At 39.7% G+C, this 22,618-nt stretch overlaps 1 protein-coding gene across 9 annotated transcripts; it reads left to right on the forward strand.

The window, feature by feature from the left end:
• The first annotated feature begins 300 nt into the window (after window positions 1–300).
• On the forward strand, window positions 301–21,846 carry nfyc (nuclear transcription factor Y, gamma). 9 transcript variants are annotated; one of them, XM_052584291.1, is made up of 11 exons: window positions 301–466; window positions 9,611–9,720; window positions 9,912–9,983; window positions 12,438–12,551; window positions 14,490–14,585; window positions 15,946–16,122; window positions 18,230–18,301; window positions 19,467–19,628; window positions 19,761–19,868; window positions 20,047–20,106; window positions 20,836–21,846. In XM_052584291.1, the coding sequence occupies exons 2-11, from the start codon at window positions 9,622–9,624 to the stop codon at window positions 20,956–20,958; spliced, it is 1,083 nt and encodes a 360-aa protein (XP_052440251.1). In that variant the 5' UTR covers window positions 301–466; window positions 9,611–9,621; the 3' UTR covers window positions 20,959–21,846. The 9 variants fall into 9 exon arrangements, with proteins under 9 accessions (XP_052440251.1, XP_052440255.1, XP_052440259.1 ...); XM_052584295.1 differs by having other exon boundaries at window positions 9,915–9,983; XM_052584292.1 differs by having other exon boundaries at window positions 315–466; window positions 9,614–9,720.
• Window positions 21,847–22,618: the final 772 nt, after the last annotated feature.

Consider the following 22,618-nt stretch of genomic DNA (forward strand, 5'->3'; position numbering starts at 1 on the left):
TAATATAACAATGTAAGTTTTTTTTTTTTTGGATTATTATTATTATTTAAAACACCTACTAAAATAAAACTAAAATAAAAATCCCAGCTGGATTCAAATATAATATAAAAGTATATTTTTAACTGTTAATTTTGTTATTGAGACCAGATTGTTATTTGTGTTTGTATATATATGTGTATGTATATATATATCTTTATTTGAATCAACAGACAGTTACATTCACGGTAAATGCCATAGACAGTAAAAGAAATGCATACACACGATGCGCTGAACCAGCTCAACCTCTTGCTGAACGTAAGAACGGTCACATTCAATGGCGCAAATGGCGAATACGTCACAACGTAACGCTTCTTCCGGTTTAAAAAAAAAAAGTTGTCAAATCGTCGGCCATCTTGGTTCCTGTAACAGCCTGAAATAAATTAAATATTACGACGAGCCGGACTACACTACTATTTCATCACGCAAAGTAAGTATAAATATTATATACTTTGCTGCGTTACTGTTCGGTTGCTATCTACAGCTTGGCTTGGATGAAGCGGGTGTCGTTTTGGGCTTGTTGTCCAATAAAAGTTTTCATCCAATGGACGATTGTTTTGGAGGATGAACATAGGCGCCATTTCCCTCCTCGCTCTCTGAAGCGCTTATTGGTGGCTAGTGGAAGGGAATGGAGGCGGTCAGGAAACTATTGGACATAATTCGCCATTTTGGCTCTCTGGTGTAAAGGTTTCCTATTGGCTCATTGGTTCATTTTGAGCCTAAATGGTGGCAGTTTCTTAACTACCAGAACCCTTAGAAACCTTGATTGGTGGAATCTAGTCCGAGGTTTGATTGGTCTGAAGGACAGATCCAAACGTAGTCTTTATTGGTTAGACTGTCTTTACACCGCTTTACAAATATTTTAGGAAAACTTGATCAAAGCCTTCCAAAACCATAATTTCACCTCTTCTAATTTGACGGGATTCACAGACAAAGCGGCCTGCTAACATAGCGAGCACTGTCTCTACCTTTTTGTCGCTCTTTTTATAGTACTATATATCCATACAATCTATCTGACTGATGTTTTGGGATGTAAATCATAATCCCAATAAAAAAATCAATCGGACACTGGGTTCTATCTATACCAGTGTTACATACACACCGAGTGTTTGCATGGTTTCGGTTAGCATGTCTTCCAGTAGCCTGCAAATGCGTTGTCTAACGTTACTTCGTTAGTGGTCAAAACATCTCTAATTGTATCAATATATGTTTATTACGATTTATCAAAGGTTTAAGAAACAACTCTCCATGTGTATAATTTATTCACAATGGAATTTATTCCGCGTATTTTCATTTAGCAAAATGTGCCGATGGTGTCGCCGTATTCATTTGCATAAACAAATACGCTTAAAATGTATCACCTATGAATGAAACTAGAAAACAAAATACTAACGTCATAATTACTAAATTTAGTAAAATCTGTTATCAAAGACGTAATTAGTATGGTTTTAATGTAACCGGTTTAATGGAGGTCGGTTCGTAACACACGGACTCACTATTGTATTTACCTACGATACATCACAGTGATCGTTTTAAAGCAGAATCATTGGTTATTGACCTTGATTTTTATATATATATATATATATATATATATATATATATAATGGCATTCATAGCAGCTGTTGCCATAATCCTGTAAATAATTTACCTGCTTTCCAGGCGTATTTTATCAACAACAAAGTACAGGAAGCATTGTGCTGCAGTTGTTGCTTTGTTTTTCATGTGTGAAGCAGCTTAGACTTTATTTTGATGCTCATGTCTCACAGAAGCAAAATAGTCAAGTGTCTGACCTCATTGGATCTCTCAGCAAAGAGTTGGCTTTTATAAAAAAAAAAACGGAAATCTTAAATCTGCTGTGCATTGACTAGTTTTGGGCAGAAGGTGCGTAGGCTGTTTTGCATGTAGTGACATGATGTTTCTGGAAATAAAGAGACTAAAAGAATCAAGTGATGATGTATGATTCAACAGATCCGCATGTAAAGGCGTGATTGCATTAGCAGAATTTTGTGGGCAGAAAAAGTCTACTGATGATAGTATGTAGGTAGATTAAACTTAAGCAGAAGTGACTTCATTCAAAATTCCAGATTGCATCGATTCCTATTTGATATGACTGGATTTTTGAAATGTGAATTAGCTTAACAGTGTTAAATACGACTGCACCATTTGTATGATTGTTGCACGAATAATCATAAATGAATTAAAAGTTAAAAGCATAATTTTCAGTCACATGACATTGTGCTGTATGGTTACACTTATTTGACATGATCCTTCAGGTCAACGTTATATTCATTTAGAACACAAGTTTCATGTGCTGCACTGCATGCATGTTCTTGCACTCAAATGAGACTGCAAGTCTGACCTGAGTGACTTTCCACTTTAAATCATGCGGCTACAGCATGCGGCACCCTCTTTGAAACCACCCTAAGCCAATCACTTTTCATGGGCTCATTTGCATCACTGCATGGCCGGCCAATCCGCTTCTCTGAGGGGCGGGCTTAAGAGGCATTTAGTTTGACATTGTAAATAAGCAAGGGACAGTTGTTTGAGAAGTCAGTTGTTCAGTCCAGTTCCGTCCAGCCACAGTAGAGAAGACAGTCAGCAGGGGACAGATTTTCAGAGGCTCACAAACCGAGACGATCCTCTGCCCTCTGCCCTCCCTGCGTCCTATGTGCAACTTTCTGCTGCTTTTGTCTGGTTGTTTTTTTCTCTCTCATTCTTTTCATTCCCTGACCCCTATCCTGCTCCTCAAGGTAACTTAAAACAGGAAGTTGAGTGTCTGTGAAAGGGGCGGAGTAGAGAGGGTGAGCAGGGAGGAGGGGGATGACACGTCCTAGAGACGGCTGGCTAGGCCAATAGCAGCAGAGACAGACTCGGGCTCATTTGAAGAATCCAGCGACGGGGTGGGATCTCGGAGATAGGCGGGCCAAGGGTTTCGTTTAGCAAGCTAGATTGATTACAGTCGAGTTTTAAAGGGAGAGCAGTCAGGAGATTTTTGTCCCGACTTGTTCTACTGCTCTGCATTGCTCTCACACTTTTATTTCTTTTCAATCTTCTCTTTTCTCCACCTCTCCCTCACTTTTTCGCCTGTTTTTCCAGTCACTCGTGCCGAGGCAGGGGTCAGCTGAAAGACAAACAGGCAGAGGCCAACTCCAGGCTCCAGGCGGCTTCAGGGGACTCGGAAAGGGGAGGAATGGGAGGGGGTTGTGTTTTTAGGAAAGGGGGGAGGGAGGTGGCTCAAGAAGATGGGCTAGTGGAAGGGGGAGGGGTCGGATCGGGGGGCGGTAGGTGATCGCGCTCCCCTCGGCTCGAGGCTTTGAACGCAGCAGCAGATCGCCTGTCCCACATAGCCTTTTGTCTCCTCATGGGACAGAGCCTGTGGACTAAAGACAGTTAAGGAGACTTTCGAGATGTCCTCCTGTTCTCCATCATCTACAGCGCGGCATATGAAGGGCACGGGGTAAGTGTGACTTATGACTGCAATCAGATGGAAAGGCTCTCTCTCTCACACACTGCAGTAATGGGATGCTTCCTCTGTCCTCCGCTGTGCCTTTCTCCTCCTCCTTTCGTCCTCTACTTTTCCCCTTGCTTGAAATCTGAGTGTACTTCTTTGTGTTTCCTGTCCTGTTCATTTTGAAGTCCTTAACCTGACTTCCAATGTTTGACATGATGTAAACATTAACCAGCTGCAAATTTCTCTGGTTTTGCACACAGAATTTTAACTTTCCATCGTTGATCTGCATGGCGTACTCTTTGATCGCAGTTGACCTCTAAGTTCAGTTCATTCAGTTTGACTTTGGACCTCTTGATGGTCCCGTGCTGTTGTGTATCTCTGGTACATCTGTGATGCTTAACAGCGACCGATAGAGATGATGGCCCTGGCTGCATAGGACCGCTAGTCTCGGTTCACCTTTCAGGGCCCAGTTTCGTGGCTTGTTTACACTCTCGTGACAGTGAAGCAGAGCAGGGGACAGCATGAATGTGGGCTCTACGTGACCATCGTTGTTTGGGGTTTATATGGGGACTCTTAGCCCCCCCCTCAGTTCATAATGTAAAGACGGCTGTCCTCACACGATGCTTCGTCACAGAATCCGGTCGGATTAAAGTCTCTTTTTCTCTCATGTACTAGAAAGTTTCCATTAGTGATGGTATTAAGGTCCTTTTTGGGGAAAGGAGTTACTAAAAATAACTCTAGGTAGAGCCTTGACTGCTGCGTCTCAGCATGATGTGTTCAGTTAAGGTTTTAATATCATTTGAGCTCCTTACTGCACCAGTTGTTCAAGGGTAAAATGTCACACCTGACTAAGGTTTTTGCACATTCCCTCTTGTACCCGGTGTTTTGCCTTAAGGTTCTTTTGAAATGTCAGCGCAGAACCTTTAAAGTTTGCAGCTGGCTTTCTGGTGCTGGCGTCGACACGGCGTCGCACCTTGCTGTTGCTAACGGGCCCATCAGTGGATGAAGGTCACAGGAATGTGAGAGCGGCTCCCACATTCGATCCGTCAGTAGGGAGAGTGTGAGACCAAGAGGACAGCGCATCCCTCAGGGGCGCACAGACAAGAGGGGGGCATTCACCATCATGCTTCTCTAGGGACGGCATCATTTCACACAGTAGGGTCACCAAGTTGCTGCAGTCAAAGTTGAAAAACCTGTCTCCATTTTCTTTCTTTTTGTACTATAGTATATCGTGCGCTCTCACTCTCTCCCTCCCCCTAAACAGTTTTTTTCCCTTTTCAGCTTAGTACCGACCGAATGACCTTGAGAGTTCAGGGACGGCTTCCTGGAGTTGACACGAGGCCGAACCAAGGGCAACTTTGGAGTGATTGATCCATGAGATTAGACATGGATCAGAGTGGCGTTACTGTCCAGCCCCTTTTTTTTTTTGCTCTGAACATAAGAGCAAAACAGGCACGGCTGTTTGTTGGTTAATTTGTAATGCATTGCCAGGTGCCTGGGTGCATTTTGTTGTGCCCGAGTCAATGGTTAACCAGCAACCGCAGCAGGATTGTCAATTTTTTCTTTCTTTTTTTTTTGTACCAGCTGGCCTTTCTGTGTGAATGTTTGGGTAGTTAATAAATCCTGAATGTAGCGATAGAAATGTGGCATTTCTGTATTCCAGAATGATCACAGAAAAACATCTTGCTTTGTCTGTGTTCTGTACTTTTAATTATTTAGGTTGGTTTTGGTTCAGGGTCTTAAGTAGGGATGCGCCTATACGATATTTATATCGGGTATTGGCTCAGATACTGCCATTTTTTTTATTTTATTTTATTTTTTTTGGATCTGGGCTGATCCATATCCGAGAGTGTGTTTATTATTCTGTGTTAATTCTGAAGCCATACAATAGCTTAAAGAGTTAAATTTGGTCATTAATCAATCACCCCCCTGTTGTTCCAAACCCGTAAAAGCTGTGTTCATCTTCAGAACACAATTTAAGATATTTTGGAAGACAACCAGGAGGATTGTGACTGTCCCATTGACTGCCAAGTAAATTACACTGTCAATGCCCAGAAAAGTATGAAAGACATCGTCAAAATAGTCCATCTGCCATAAGTGGTTCAACTTTCTCCAATGTGGCTGTCAGTCATTCGTTCAAAAATTCAGTTTTTAAACCCTGATCGCATTCGGTTACGACAGTCAGCTTGGCAAAGCCCTCTCCAAGATCATTCTGTATTCCCTTTATCATACTTGATTTGTAAATAAATGTATATGATTTGCAAAAATGACTTTATCTTCTTGCCTGAGTTTAATGTTGTTTTGTTAATTGATGCCATTGGTATCTGTGAGAACAAAACACGGCTATAGAAAAGACTATAAATAGTTTTTTACGCTTACAGTAACTGAAATTTAAAACTGTTAAAAGAAAGGCTCAATAACGGTTGCACAGATGTAATACACTACGCATTGATCAACTTCACTTCCCTTTGTGCTTTGCACTTTTTAATGCAAAGCGCTGCGCACTCTGACTCCCTGTTGTTTTGAGCACATTATTCTGCACACTGGATGCACATATATATTTGTTTTGTCCTATCGAATCTATCATGTGTTGTTGCCTTATTCAAAAATATGCTATACGTTTAAGAAAAATGTATTTTAATCTTATAGTATATACTTTAGGGGTGCTCCGATCACGATCGGACCGATCGTTATGCGCATCTCGTCAGTAAAGCCGGTTTTCTAATCAGCGGTTAATTCCATCAGGTGCCTGATTTCACATAGAGCAGCTGTTACTACACAGAGCCGTTGTTAACTGAGAAGATGGGCCAATAAACGCTGAAAATTAACGTGATTTGCGCATCTTCTCTATTAACAACGGCTCTGTGTAGTAACAGCTGCTCTATGTGAAATCACGCGCCTGATGGAATTAACCGCTGATTAGAGAACCGGCTTTACTGACGAGATGCGCATAACGATCGGCCGATCGTGATCGGAGCACCCCTAATATACTTATAAATATGTTCATGAATGTATATATTTAGTAGATTGTGAAAGAATGATTATAAGTTCCACACACAGATATATATAAATTCTACATTTATAAAAAAAAATATAAATAAAAAATAAAACTTGACTGGTATCGGATCAGTATCGGAATCAGTATCGGTATCGGCCAATACTGAACCCTATGTAATGGAATCAGTATCTGAGGTGAAAAAGGTGGATCGGAGCATCCCTAGTCTTATGTTATAAAGAGTTGCGTATTAGTAAGTCACTGAATAAGTGCATTTGCATGTGCAGTTATAAGCAGGTTGTACATGACACAATGTGTGATAGATTATTTTAATATTTAAATACTTTTTAAAAATACATGTCTATCGAACTGTAAAGTTTAACTAATATTTAAAAGTTCTGCAATTATATTTCCATTATTTTCTTCACGTGTTCTTGAATTTTTTTTTCCTCTCTGAATGCTCCGATGTTAGATAAGATTGGATTACCTCTATGTGCATTCATTGTTTGGTATGCACTGAGATTTGGTATTCCTAAACTATGTAGAGAGACATGCTGGAAATGAGGGGTCTGAGCAAAATGGAGATGTATGACAGCATGTAGAGATAAGTATTAAAGTTTAACAGCGTCAACAGTGGAAAGCTGTTTCTTCTCAAATGGAAGGCAGTTAAGGGTTTTAGTTCATAATGGCCTGTCAAACAAAAAAGCAGACTTTGAAATAAAGTTGATTGTTTTGTAGCTTTTTAAGTCCTGCTGTTCAAACTAGGCTCATTCTAGAGGTGGGCTTCATGTTTGTGAAGTATCTTGGATCTCAAGTCGACACAACGTCTGGCATCCACAACCCTTGTATTGTCTTATCAGCACAGCTGATTTGAATCTCTCCAGCACAAGGAAGAGATTGTCCTAAATTTATCTGCAGTTTAGTAAACAGCCCAAACTGTAATATAAAAGGCAATTGTTTTGCCAGTAGTAACTGTATGTGCAGTTCTGCTGTTGTGTTTGTGTCACAGCACTTCCTCCACTTATGATGACTCTTCCTTGGAGGCCTCAGGCCACTCTTTCTCTAACCCTTAAATATCTGCTGTACAACCATCTTAACTCATCTCTTGTCAAGGGGGTAATTTGCGATATCTCAAGTGTTTGAGTACTGCTCATCCCCAATCACATTGAAACATTTGAGCATTCCTTTGCTGCAGTCCTCCTGCACGGGGAAAGCCAGGCTTGCAGTGATGTTCTTGCTGATTCAGCCTCTGCTAGCGGCATTGACTTTCTGAGACACAGAGCACCAGCGGTCATTGCCGTCAAGACAACTGAACAGGTCAGGAGAAATCCTACACCACCGTTGCGTTCTGACTTGCTGAAGGACAATTGGAACCGAGAGTTGAAGCACGTGCACGAGCCTCACTCACCCTTTTGTGTCTGCCTACAAGTCTTAGTGTGAATTCTATTGTGATGTAGTTCCATTATGGTTGCATTTGGTCAATGACATGACACTTTATTTTTTCATTTCTACTTATTTACTGTATCTTAATATAATTAAAAAATGCATAAAATGGAATTAATTTGAATACACATCTTCTATGATGAACATGGTTTTAACTTCTGAATGAAAATGTTAATATTTCTGAAGGCATAAAAGTAAAAAAACACAATAAGGCTAAATTCTGTGATTTTAATGCTGTATCTAGCTGGTTAATATTTGTAAGTTTCCCCTGTTGATTATTATTTTGCTTCACACAACACAAAACATACCCACAATGCTAAACCAGAGCTCTCGCTCCTCCCAGCTCAGGTTGTGGGTCTCGATCTGGTAAAAGCAATCCAAAATAGCTCCCACTCAAGCAGCTGGTCTAAGTGAGCTTTGATTTAACCTATTTATGTCTCCTTTAATGGCGTGTTATCTCATTTAATTTGCCTCACAATTTCCCAGGTCCATGACAGTAATTGCCGCTGTTATCGCCTGCTAATTATCCAGCTGGTTTTCTTAATGGTCTTACTTGAGACGTTTAATGATCATCTCTTATCAGGCCGGAGCTGGCACGTCCACACTCACAGATGTACGACAGAAGACCGTCATAAGATCGACACCTGATGCTGTTGCTTCCCAGCGGCCGCCTGTGACCTCCAGAGTTTTTCTTTTTATAAGCATGGACATTATGAATTTGACTGACAGTTGACCGCTTCAATCCAGCCAGAAATGATCTAGGGCTTATCAGCAGAGTCACATGACCCATTGATTCGTATTGCTTGTCTAATGCTAGATCGTGATTATTTTGGAGGCATATAAAGACTGTGACACTAAACATGATTTTTACCATCAGGGTGATTGTAACCATCCTAATCCTTTGATATACATAAGAGGAGACAGAGATGAAAGCAGGTCAGCGCTTTTCGCCAGTAATCACGCATGTTTCACTGTGTTGCTCCTCCATTTGACCCACATAGTGAGGCTGCTCTGCAGTCCGACTGCTCCCCCTCCATTAAGCCCTTGGCACTTTGTCTTGTTATTGGATTATGGCTGAACTGCATGAGTCCGAGTACTTTTCTACTGCCTTCCTCTTGCTCCGGTGGCACCCCACCCTGTTATTTCTGGTCCTGTGGTTTTTTCCAGAGAAAGGTGCTTTGTAGCGTCCGTGGCGGCGCAAGCTCAGGCAGGCTGCCTGCAGAATTCCTCACATGCCATAGTAACCTGCCAGCTTTGCTCTTCTTGCGTATTCGGTTTGCGTTAGTTTGTGTTTGGTTTGCTTCCATTGCATCAGTGCCGAGCCGTACTGTCAGAACAGCACATTTGGTCCTCTTCCAAATCTATTTGGGTATCCAGATGTGCACTTCAGGCTTCAGGTCACTGGCACGAAGGAGGACTTTGATCTCCAGGTTTTTCACATATGGATTCCTGGCTTAGTTTACACATGGCTGAGTTGACCAATCGCACCATTGACAATTGTGCCAGGCATTTTACTGTAGTAACGCACGGCTATCACACACAATTATTCAGACTACTTAAACCCAAACTAAACAGTGTATAATATGGTTTATTTTCGTTTATTATCAAGAAGCTCAAGAAGTTTGTCAGTCATGAGGCTTGTATGTGAACACTTGTCTTGTTTTCTCTCCCTCTTTATCTCCTAGCAGATCTCGAGATGTCGGCAGACTCATTTGGAGCAGGCGGCAGCGATGCCCAGCAGAGCTTACAGTCCTTTTGGCCCAGAGTGATGGAAGAAATCAGGAATCTTACCGTGGTACGGGTTTTTATCTGCTTTCTCACTTGGATACAGTATAAACACTGCCTTTAAAACAAACCCCAAAAAGTCTTTAATAGAAAATTGTAGTCAACAACATAGTATTTCAACAAGAGTCTACCACTGTACATTAATGGGAATTCTTAATGTTATTATGAGTTCTCCTCTAATGCACTATCGCACTGTTTCAGAAGGATTTCCGTGTGCAAGAGCTTCCTCTTGCTCGCATCAAGAAAATTATGAAACTGGATGAGGATGTGAAGGTAAGAGCAGCTGTGCTGAATCAACACAATCACTCTAAGCTGATGGCAGTGCACTTCCTCTCTTTGATTCTTGAGAAAGGAGAAACTAAGCCATTGACAACTATACATCAAGTGGCCAGTTGCGTCAATAATTAGTGAAGTTTGCTCTGGCAGTTATTACTATAACTCTTACGTAGAGTTAGGTATATGAAACTGCAACAATGGTTAGAGAGTTTGACTCCTAACCCTAAGGTTGTGGGTTTGAGTCTCGGGCCAGCAATACATATATATATATATATAATCCTTACCCATAAGTGTTTAAGTTATTTATGTTCTACACCATTTCTTCTATAGAAATCATTCAAATCATGGCTTGAGGATAAGTATGATGCATCTTAATGATCTTACAAATCCTGCCAAATTAAGACAACCAAAAAATCCCATAGATTTTGATGTGGGGTGCAGAGCCATTTCTAGGGACCGTATGGGATGGTGATATACCAGAATTTCTACAACAAAAAGTAACAAAAATAATGTTGTTGATGATTTCATCCAGTGAAGTATCATACAGCCAAGTATGGTGACCCATACTCAGAATTCGTGCTCTGCATTTAACCCATCTAAAGTGCACACACACAGCAGTGAACACCAAACACACACACACTCACACCGTGAACACACACCAGGAGCAGTGAGCAGCCATTTATGCTGCGGCGCCCGGGGAGCAGTTGGGGGTTCAGTGCCTTGCTCAAGGGCACCTCAGTCGTGGTATTGCTGGCCCGAGACTCAAACCCACAACCTTAGGGTTAGGAGTCAAACTCTCTAACCATTGTTGCTGCCATTATACATAAACCTACCAACATAAGTTGCCGTGACTTATCACAAAAGGAAAATTTTAGTTTTAGTTGCATAGCATCGGTAAATAGAAACGCTGTCATTTCACACTTTTTTTTTTGTGACATTTAAAACATAGTGCAAAAGTTTTGCTCTAATCTGTAAAGGAAATTCAGTTTGTTTCAACAACGATCTTGCACACACAAAGTTGGTAAGCTAGATCAGGTAAACATGTCAGCAGTCTAAACATACATCACCATGACCAAAAATTATACTAGAGTAGCGATATGAAAAATAGGAAATATTTATGGGCAACCAAAGAACACCATGACTAATGTTAGGACATAACACTCTTAACAGCATCAGTTGCTTTTTTTTTTTTTTTTTACCAGAATTTAATTACCAAAACTTTATTTTTGGTTTTCGTTTTTGGCTAAATAAAATCTATCATTTTGGCTTCAGTGGGAAAAAAAGCGATTTTTTTTTGCCTCACCACTTTGGGATCCTTTTGGTTAGTCCTAGAATGACCCAGAAGTCTCCTAGAAACCATCAGAGCATGCTAGCAACCATATATTGACATGCTAGCATCCTTCCACTTCACCCTAGCAAAGATATTTTCTTCAAAATGTACAAATTAAATAATCCAAATATGATTCAAAAGCTGCCATTAAAGCCCGCATGATTATAAAGTTTGGGTTTTCTAGTTGATTTTTAAGGCTTCAAATCAAACTTGAATGTTCTGTGGTCCTCTCCAAATGAAAAGCTAATATTTTCAGTGGCTTCAGCTGCAGTGTGGTTTGATTTGTACCACTACAAAAACAGTAATCTGTTATTTTCTGAGCGTTGTGAATAGAGAAACTATTAGATCAAACTGAGTCATCGGGCCATTTTCTGTGAAACGGCCTGATATTGGGTAGTGTGTAAACATTGAATAGACATTTTCCGAGAACTAAAAAGAACTTCTCTCATAACAACCTCAGTTCAATGTATCACCAATATTTACTCTATTTGATAGATCCTTTAGCAAAGCAACATGCATATAAACAAACTTTCAAGTATAAATAAGAACATGGCATCAGCACCGCCGAAAGAGCTAGAGGTCATTTCAAGAGTGCTGTGAGCCAAGTATTAAGTGGCGGTAACACACACGAATGCCCTTGTAGTGCAGTTTCATAGAGTGAGAGAAATCAAACGACTAGTCATAATGTTTGATGCATTTGCTTGATGGTTTAACCCTTAAAAATGAGCTGAATTAATCCTAAAGCAGACAGATCTCTCCTCCTTTCTTTTGTGCTACTAAGAATTTGAGAAGTTGTAGATGCCACAGGGCATGATCTTCCCACACAGCCCTTAGCCGCGTGGGAAGCAGGCGTCAGGTCAGGGTGTTGTCCAGACGCTTAAAATAACCTGCAGCTTAGAGTGGGAAGAGAAAAAAGCCAAGGCAATTAAGAGCTCAGGAGCAGCAGCATGGGCAAGACCCTGGGTCAGGTCTTGACGTAGCCTCTTAGGCCACTACGTATTATGTCCATCTGACGGCAGGCCAGAACATGATGGGCATGTGGGTGTAGTGAGTGTCCGGATATGATTGTATGTTGTCCTTTTATTTCCCCTGTATTCATTTGCTTTGGTAATCCTCTGTAGATGATCAGTGCCGAGGCACCGGTGCTGTTTGCCAAAGCGGCACAGATCTTCATCACGGAGCTCACTCTCAGAGCTTGGATTCACACCGAGGACAACAAGCGGCGCACACTACAGGTCAGTCGTGTTCATCCCCGCTAAATCATGTGTCCCAGTGATCTTCGTATAGTACTTCAGTCTCAATTTAATATGAGCTTTGGGTTATTTCCTTATTCCACCCACAATATGTTTCTTGGTTGCACCCTTTCTGTCCAAAAAAATTATGACTTTGCCTTATTTTCTGTGAATTTGATGGTAAAGAGTTACATTTGTAGATCACTTGTCAATGTTTAGTAATTTTTAAATAGTTTCAAACATATTAAGAGTATAATGTTAAGGTGCAGTCACACTTATTATTGTTTTGGCGAAATTTCATCGGCGAAATCAACCCTGTGAGAAAACTTTTTATATTTTTATAATTATTCAGTTAAGACAAATACGGTTTTAGAGTTTTTCGTGAAATTGTAAAAACGTGATATTTTGCTATACATTTTTCTCACCATGAGAATAGCCACAGAAGTTAGCATGGCATTAAACACAAACAAGTGAAATATGCTAAATCCCTTCATTTCAATAGGAATAACTACAAACTGGATTTTTATTTCATCAACAATATTCCCATGCAGAGTTCGCTCATGTTCAAGTCGGTCATGCAAACTGCGTTTACCAACAGAAATCTGCTCGATCTGAAAATCACTTCTGTGAACCGTGCTTCATACATCGCTACCTTATTGACAAAATACTTTTTTGTCTGTGAAAGTTTGCCAAAATTTAGTTAACTGCACCTTTAGCCACTGTTCTATTACCTTCAGGGACCAGTTGTGTAAATTAAACTTCCGTGGTAAGACAGTGAACTAGCAAATAACCAATAAAAAAAAGTCTCATTTTTGGATTTAAGTTGGACTAATCTATGCTTTTATGTAACTGAATAAAAAAAAAGAAAAATGATGACCATTCATAAAGAAAAAATTAGATGACTAGCTTGTTAGACGAGTCTAAACCTTTGTGGCCCTGTTCTCCACGTGAATAGGTCCAACCCCAAATCATTATGCCAAAGATGATAAAACAAAAATGGTCTCTCCTAATACTACATGTGCTGGAGTCATGACACAGCTTGTCTGTTTATGGGAAGAGCCCCCCAGGGCTTATCTCTGTTCCACTGTAGCGTAGAGTCTAAAAGTACATCTCCCATGACCCACTTACTTTTCCTCCCCAGATTTTGCCTCCCTGGGCTGTGAAACACTGTTCTGAACTCTGAATGATACTCATAAAGTGGTCCCTTAACGCTTGGATTGAAAATTAATAATAATGAAAAATATATATTATTATGTGACGTGTAATAACATTTCCTTAACTTAACTGAATGTTAAATTCAAATATTTTTAAAATGATGAAATCTATAAATATGTAAAATATGTGAATAGCTTATTATATATAGCTTATGATCATATCATAAAAACATATTTTAGTAGTCATTGTGGCAGCCCATTTCAGCATAGATAGCCTTTTTCCAACGTAGTGTTCAGCAACAGGTTTCGTCACTGAACAAAGCTGTAATGACTGTTAGACTGTCCTTTTTAATATGTAGATTGTATTAGCGCTTGCAGCTGGCACACATTTCCATTGTGAAGGCATCACGCCAATCGGTGTCGCCACGACAACAGTTGTCAATGGAACAACTGCATGGATGTGACCCTTCACCACCAGATATTAATCATGCTGCTAAAAATAGCTGCTGATCTGGGGGGTGACAATGGGTGGTCTTTGCAGCCAATATCCTGTGGAAAATACCACTAGTAGAGTGTCTGTGGGGTGAGATCGTGTACCTGTCTGATGTAGTGTGTGGGATACATTATCGTATTATATTATGAAATATTGCTGCACCGTTTTATTTTGAGCATAATCCTTTTTTGGGGATTTGTATGTCACTGCTATTCCTGTGACTAAATATTAGATGTGATGTTTTAGTCTTTTGGGGTTTGTTTTTGACTGTCTGGTCTTATTTTCTGTTTCCAGAGGAATGACATCGCCATGGCCATCACTAAGTTTGATCAGTTTGACTTCCTCATTGACATCGTCCCCCGCGATGACCTCAAGCCTCCAAAACGACAGGTGCGGGGAAAGAGAGGAGCTTCAAGCTGTCAAAATCGATCATTGTCATACAGTTGCTTGTTTTTTTCTTCAGCATATGTGAAGAGGAGATGGTGCGGTGTTGTTTTTGGCAGCCTGGGGGCGCTGTAAACATCCTTGACTGGAAGCTGGGTGTAGGGTTTGTGAAGGCTTTCAGTCGGATGTTTGCAGCACCCTGCTTCCCCTATCTCTGTACAACCAGACATCATATTTAATCATTTCTTCTGTGTGTATTTTACGAACGCGGCCATAGCACCATGTGCCTGACTCCAAAAACAACCACGTGTGGTTATGTGCCACAGCAATGGCAGCAGAACAGCTATTGGCGGGCTAAAAGAAGAATTTTTAACCCTGTCGATCACAGATTTTAACAGCCGCTCGGATGCTTTACCAGCCATTTTTATTCTTTTAGTTGAAATAAGGGACATACTTTGTGAAATTTAAAGAAATATATGAAATGTCACAGCCTCGGATGCTTCTGTAGAGCACATTAGCAACATAAAGACGGACTCAAGACTGTTCTTTAAGATATAAATAAATGTATTTATACTTTTGATAATTTTTCTAGTTTATGGGATATAATGTTTTTAGCTAGATAAAGTGTATAAATATATATGTGTGTGTGTGTATTTTTCAAAAAGGAAATCAATACAACAAACATTCCTTAACCTAAACTTGAATTCTTTCAGGAATGCCAGAGACTTAAAAAACCAAAGCAAATTGAAATGCCACGGTGTGAATACTCAGCACATGTAGAAAGAAGGAATTTACCCATTGTATCCAATGATCCGAGCCCTTCTAGCTCAGCTAACCCACCGTCTAGGTTTGACCCGATGGCTTTATGGTCCTGCATTTGTTTTTGTGTGTGACCAGGTGTGTAAACATCCTACACTCTCAGCTGTGACATCACCAAGCTGGGAGAGGGATGTTTACTCTCTTTGTCACAAATAAATCTTCAGGAATGGGTGGAGGTCTACAGATGCACAGATCTACAGATGCACTTCTGGGTACAAACGTTTGGGTATTCCTGCTGTTTGTGTGTCAGAATAGCACAGCCGATGGCCTGCCATTATACTGCGGTTGAGTGTAGGAGTTCAGGCCAGACTGCAGCTCAAGGTCTCGTTTCTGTCCAGCTAAAAGATTGCATTACTCGCTCTTGTTTTGCCTAGAAGTAGTTTATCCTCATCCTGCATCTAGTGTTACAGAGCTCAAATAATTTATGGAGATGTAACCAGCAGATAGGCCTTATGAACTCTTGTTGTTGGATGCTCTTTTGCATTTCTGAAGATCCTGTTGAAGTGTGCTACACTATAAGGTATACCTCTCTCTATAATCTGTGTAGGAGGAAGTGCGTCAGGCTGTCGCCCCGACTGAGCCGGTCCAGTATTACTTCACTCTGGCGCAGCAGCCCGGCGCGGTGCAGGTTCAAGGTCAACAGCAAGGCCAGCAGGTGGCTGCTCCCACCGCCACCACACTACAGCCCGGACAGATTATCATCGCTCAGCCCCAACAGGGCCAGGTAATCATCACAAACCCAAGAACACATATATGGAGTCTAGCTTTTTAACTATCAACATTGTGCGTAAGCATAATTCGCCTTTCATATAGTAGGTGGAAAACAGTATGTGAACGGAGTAGTGTGTCTGGTTTCACTGTATTCATAAAACATTAGGCAAAATGTTGACCAAAGTACACATCTAATGGATGCTCACATGACAATGACATCATGCCAAATATAGTATGTTGAGGGCATTCATACAACATGCATTCATACTATACATTTTGTAACCAACGCGATGAACCTGCCTATTCAGAGGGCATTTGATTTTGGACCCAGCTATCATTAAGATTTAGTAGTTTATAATTATATTTAGCACATGTATGATATCATGTAAATCATGATATTATGGCTATGATGTAGCTAAAGTGACTTTTTAAAATAAAACTGTCTACTTTTTTGATTTTCCTGCCCAAAGTTTTAATAGGAAATATGTGGATACATGAAAGAAACCTGGCATCTGGAGGGTACTGTTTACCCTTGTAATTACCCTGGTGTATATTATCCTACGGTCTGGTGGATAAAAGGCTGAAACTTTATCATACCTACTCTCTCACACAACACTTGAGCCCTGACTACTTTGATTCATTTGAAACATGATTGGTGAAGGTTGAAAGCCCAGAGGTGTCATTCACACGTTGCTATCAGGTGATCAGTAGAGAGTCCAGTCACTCTCTGGTGTGATAGCTGTCCAGCGTCTTAGCATTAACACAGCAGTCCTCTCCACGCCTCTCCTTTTTTGTTTTAGTATAATTAACTTTTGGCTTTGTTAGGTTATACTGGTTTAATTCCACCAGTGGGAGGATCTTTTTCACTTTCTCACTCTTCCTCGTTCTCTCTCTAAAGATCAGTGCTGCTTCAGCAAGCTGCAGTTTGCTGAGCTGTCAGACTTGGGCAGAGCTGTGCTGCAGTCACCTTTGAGAGCACTCGGGACAAATATCTACAGTGGGGTAGATGTCAGGCCAAAATGAAATGAGATACAAAAAATTATGAAAAACGTAAAAGAAGTGCTGTGTTTCTACTCATCAAACCATCCTGAAAAAATATTTTATTAATGTAGTATTTTTTTTTTATCAGAATAATTCTGAAGAATCATATGACATTAAAGATTCAGTTTTTCCATCTCAGGAATAAATTATATTGTAAAGTTTATTCAAATAGATTTTTTTTAAATCAAAAAATGCATCCTTGCTGCGCACAAGATACCTCTTTCAGAAACATTAAAAAATTTATACAAACCTCAAAGATTTGAACAGTAGTGATGTACGAAAAGAAATAAGGTGAGAGAAAAATAGTGGCACAGAAAATGTATGCAAAGGAAAAAGTAACCACATGTTTATTGAACAGTTCTAACAACACATTTTTCAGACTGTGACCTGTTCCTTCGAGGGCTCTGCTCAAACTCTCTTCTGTTTACTCTTGAAGTAAAAATGTGTTGTTAGTGGGGTTTTATCTTCATACCTGAGGACAGAGAGTGGTTTAGCTTCATCTCGTTGTCTGCTCACTGCTGTTTGTGTCACTATATGCAGTCATTTCCCCAAATGTAGATCTTCCATAAACTGCCATTATTTTACTCCTCTGTTGTAACGGATGCTTCATCTCCACTGCTGATTCAAACTCTGCTTCCTTCGATTAATGCCTGTTCACACCATAACCAGAAATTACAGAGTGTATGACACAAAGTATATTCACACAATTATTCACACTCAATCAAATGCAGAAACTTCCCTCGTTAATATTATATGTTATTTGTAAATTATAAATTGTGAATATATTATTTCAGTGTGATATTTCAGGCTTGGTGTGAACTCAAGAGTTGTTCATTTTTTTTTTTGAAAGCTTCATGCATGTTTTATGTCATTACAAAAATGTGGATATGGTGTCTGTTCATACTACATGTGACACATCATGCTTTCATTTTTTTTTTTTTTTCACTATTTCTGGCTTTCCAGTGCATTGCCTTTTTTTTTTGCTTTTTATATGGCATTGAAGAATGTGCTTTGCATGTGCTTGCTTGTGTTGTCAAGTTCACTCTCTCTTTCTGGCATTATTTCCTCCTCTTCCTCAGGTATTGCAAGGAACCACCATGCAGCAGCTGCAGCAGGTGCAGGTTGCTCAATCACAGGCAACACCTATCACGGTAAACACCTCCAACCCCTCAAAATGGCCCCTATTTTTCCACCAAAAGTCCTTCTCTGGGGGACAAAGGAGCTTTTTGATGGCTTTTGTACATGACAGTTGAATAAGGACTGAATTTCAAAGCACAATACGTCAGAAAAAATAGCCTCATTTCATATAGGCCTACTATACATTAAACAGTGCTGCAAAACTGTGTAAGTAGGTTAAGGTCAGTCCTGTTATTGGCTGTATGAATTGTTGTGTGTGTGTGTGTATATATATTTATTCAAATTGAAATAAGTACTGTTGTTTTATAGTTTAGTCCATATGAGATCTTGGAGTATGTTTTTTCTCTATTGTGCGATGTGACCACAGACCTTGTGTTTATTGATTTGAGCTTCAATCTTGTGGTCACTGAAAGTGAGACTTCAAAAGGAACATTTTGCAATTAGAAAACTGTTATTATATATGAAAACCGATTTGTGCTGAAGTTTATATCAATATTATGGACATTAAGGGTTTAGCCATTCGGCTTTGACATCATAAGAATAAGTGAGGTTTGTAAATATATTTAAATAGAAATGTTGTTTTAAATTGGAAGAACATTTTGTAATGTTTAAACTGTATTTTGACCGACTAAATGCAGTCTTAGGGAGAAAGAAAATCTAAAAAACATAAAAAATCACAGTTGAACAGTTGAATGGTATTGTGTCTGATATGTTAGATTAGCTAAGTGGTTAACTGAATTCAGAAGTCACCATTTTCTCCTACCAAAAAAACAAAAAGAAAAGCAGATATTATTCACACAGGGCAAAATCTGTAATTCAAATGCTCTCTACTTGATGCTACATGAGGTAACTTCAGGCCGGATAAAGTTGTGCTGCTTAATAAATTACTGTTGCCTATCGGGTGCCAGTTCCTGAAGAGGAGAGATCATCTGTCACACCATCTGCAGTCAGCGCCCAGGTTTCTCCGCTCAACACGAGAGGCACAGGGTCCTCAAAACCTCTTCAGTTTCACTTTCTTTTGGAGGCCTTCCCAGTGAGCTGTAATGCTAATGCTACTTGGGCGACTCCAGCACTCATGCTGAAAGAGACCTGAAAGGCACACAACAGATCGACCTGCAGCTTGTATGTAAATTTGAATCCACAGTCCCACCCTCATGATTTTTCTCCTTCCTCTTTCAGAACGCTCCGGTGACCATGCAGGTGGGCGAAGGCCAGCAGGTGCAGATCGTGCAGGCCGCTGCACAGGGACAGGCGCAGGCGCAGGCAGCACAGTCGGCTGGACAGACCATGCAGGTTATGCAGCAGATCATCACCAACACGGGAGAGATCCAGCAGATTCCAGTAAGAACTTAGGAATTTTGGCCGTTTGAACCTTTCAAACGGATTATAAATTGTAATAGTGAAGGCAGCACACCTGTGCTAGTTGGAGGTAATGATGTGTGCTCCTCATTGCCCTCTTGTGGTGTCCTGCAGGTGCAGCTCAACACCGGCCAGCTGCAGTATATTCGCTTGGCTCAGCCTGTCTCAGGAACACAGGTTGTTCAAGGACAAATACAGACGCTTGCAACAAACACTCAGCAGGTAAATCATCATCTTAGATGGTAAACAGATTAATGGGCACAAGTAGGGGATATACTTTTTTTTTTATTAAATGGTGCAGATGTTACGCAATTGTAAATTTCACATAAAATACATTTCCTTCATTTGATGAAATGAATTAAATTGATGGGTGTCATTTTGTTGAATTGTCCTTTCACAGATTTCACAGACAGAAGTACAACAGGGTCAGCAGCAGTTCAGCCAGTTTACTGATGGGCAGGTAATTACTTTCTCTCTCTCTCTCTCTCTATCTCTCTCTCTCTCTCTCATTGGTTTTAAGGCTTTTATATACACAAACACACACACTATTGTTCAAAAGTTTGGGGTCAGGAAGACAAAATGTATAATGTTTACGGCAGCATTTATCTGATGAAATATAGAGTAAAATAATAAAATTGTATTACAATTAAATGTTAATATTATATTAACCTATTTTCTCCAATAATAATCTTTTCTATTTGAATATGTGTTTTTGTGAAGATGTTTTTGTGTCTTCAGTGGCACATGATCCTTTAATTCTAATATGCTGATTTTCTTCTCAAAAAACATTTATTATTACCATCAATGTTGAAAACCGTTATTCTGCTTAATATTTTTGCAAAAACTTTTTTTTTTTTTTTCAGGATTCTGTGTTGAATAGCGAGTTTAAAAAGAACAGCATATATTTGAAATACAAATTCTTCACGCTCACTTTTGATCGATTGAAAGCGTAATTGCTGAATGAAAGTATGAATTTATTTAAGCAAAAGTTACTGACGCCAAATTTCTGCATTTAGCATCAAAATAAAAATACATGTTATATTAAAATATAACTATGTTATACTGACATGCTCTTCTGTCTTAACCCACCAAACTGTCTGTTAGTCTTACTACCACAGCTACAGTTTCAATGCAGATATTTATCACTTCCTTAACACACGTCTCTCCCTTTCTTCCTGTGACTCTACAGCAGTTGTATCAGATCCAGCAGGTGACGATGCCGGCTGGACAGGAACTGACCCAGCCTATGTTCATCCAGTCCACCAACCAGACGGCTGACGGGCAGGTCACCACGCAGGTCAGTGCGGACTGAGGCTGTCCGTCCACGGAGCTCCCGACACCACCATCCACAATGAAGGAGAGGAGCCGCCACACACCAACACCAATCCTTCCACTTCCCTTCATCTCATGCCATACTTTGATCAAGTTCTCCGACTGGTTTAATTCAGCAATCAAAAAATAAAACTTCAGATTTAAGCTTCATAATTTACCGTCCAAAATACATGTATTGCTGTTTTGTTAACCGAGTTCGGGTCTCTTTTCTACAGCGCTGGAAGGATCAATGTGTAGTGGCAGAGTTTTGATTTCTGCCATATTGATTTCAACTGTATGTCTTCTGCAATATGGCTATGAACCCACTGTCTTCCTTGCCGTATAGGTATAATATGTCCTTGTTTCATAGTTTAATATGGATATGGGTAGAGATTATGCTTTCAGATCTGTTCAGTGATAGTGATATTAGGGTGAGACTTGTGAAACCTGAGCTGGAGGGCACTTCTTTTGTGGGAAAAAAATACAAATAAATAAACCTTTTTTGTTCGTTGTTTAAGCCCTCATCCATTTTTACCGATTATGCCATCTCATGAAGTGTAGAGTTCTAAACTTGATAAAAGCCATAATCTACACATTCTGCATCTCTGTAGTATAACTCTGTAATTCTGTAGTAATTGTATTCGTTCAAGTTGTGGTATCTTGTATAGTTTTGAAATTTGATAACGTTGTGTTTGTTAAAGGGCTTCTTATTGTTGGGTTTTCTACATGCAGAATGGTCCTCTTTGTGTGAATGTGTAATTGACGTGCTTTCCTTGCTTGTCTTTCTGGACCAGTTTTAAAGAGACTTCCTTTGACCCCTGAAAGTGAACTACTCCACTATTACCTACTTGTAAAAACAACACCTTAAATAAAAACCCTTTTATATAAACATTTTTAACACCAGTTGTAACATTTTTTTATTATTATTATTGGCCTCTTTTTTTCTCTCTCTCATATTATAATTGTTGGGTCATGTTGCTTTGCATGTAGTTATGACTTCCAGCATGATATGCAATACCGAGGTACAATTATTATTATTATTATTATTTTGTAAACAGACCCTGGTTTGTGAGAAAATAAAAATTCCCCAAAAACGTTGGAAGTTGTGTTTTTTATATCACAGTTCATTGTAAATAAAGTCTTGAGTTGATGTACATCCTGGTGGTTTGAGATGAAGGTTTTAACTCCTCTTATGTCATGTCCTAGTCTCATTCTACCAAATGAAGGCTATTTAGAAATGTTTTCATTAGGTTATTACCTTTGAGTACATTTATTTTTAACACTGAGTACATCAGATTTGCCTTTAGGGTTGACGTCACAGTTGAACGTTCTGTTCCTGTTCTGATGGAGAGTGGCAGTGTTTATTTTTAACACACGGTGGCGCCATTTCAACCTGACTAGTGCTCAATCACTGTAGCCACATTTGTGATTAGTAGAACACAGACTAATTTCTGCGAATCAAATCTAGTTTTCAAAGAACCACGTCTAAATACATATTAAGCCGTCGTGTTATTAATAAAAGTTTTATTGTAATTTGCCACTCCGTGAATTGCTGAAGTGACTCAAAAAAAAAATTAGAACTTATTTACACTTTGCATTTACATCAGATACATCTTTGCTCTTTCTACCACAACTACAGCCAAACTCCCCGAACAAGTTCA

Source organism: Carassius gibelio, chromosome B19 (genome assembly GCF_023724105.1).
Source record: "Carassius gibelio isolate Cgi1373 ecotype wild population from Czech Republic chromosome B19, carGib1.2-hapl.c, whole genome shotgun sequence".
In the NCBI taxonomy this organism is placed as follows: Eukaryota; Metazoa; Chordata; class Actinopteri; order Cypriniformes; family Cyprinidae; genus Carassius; species Carassius gibelio.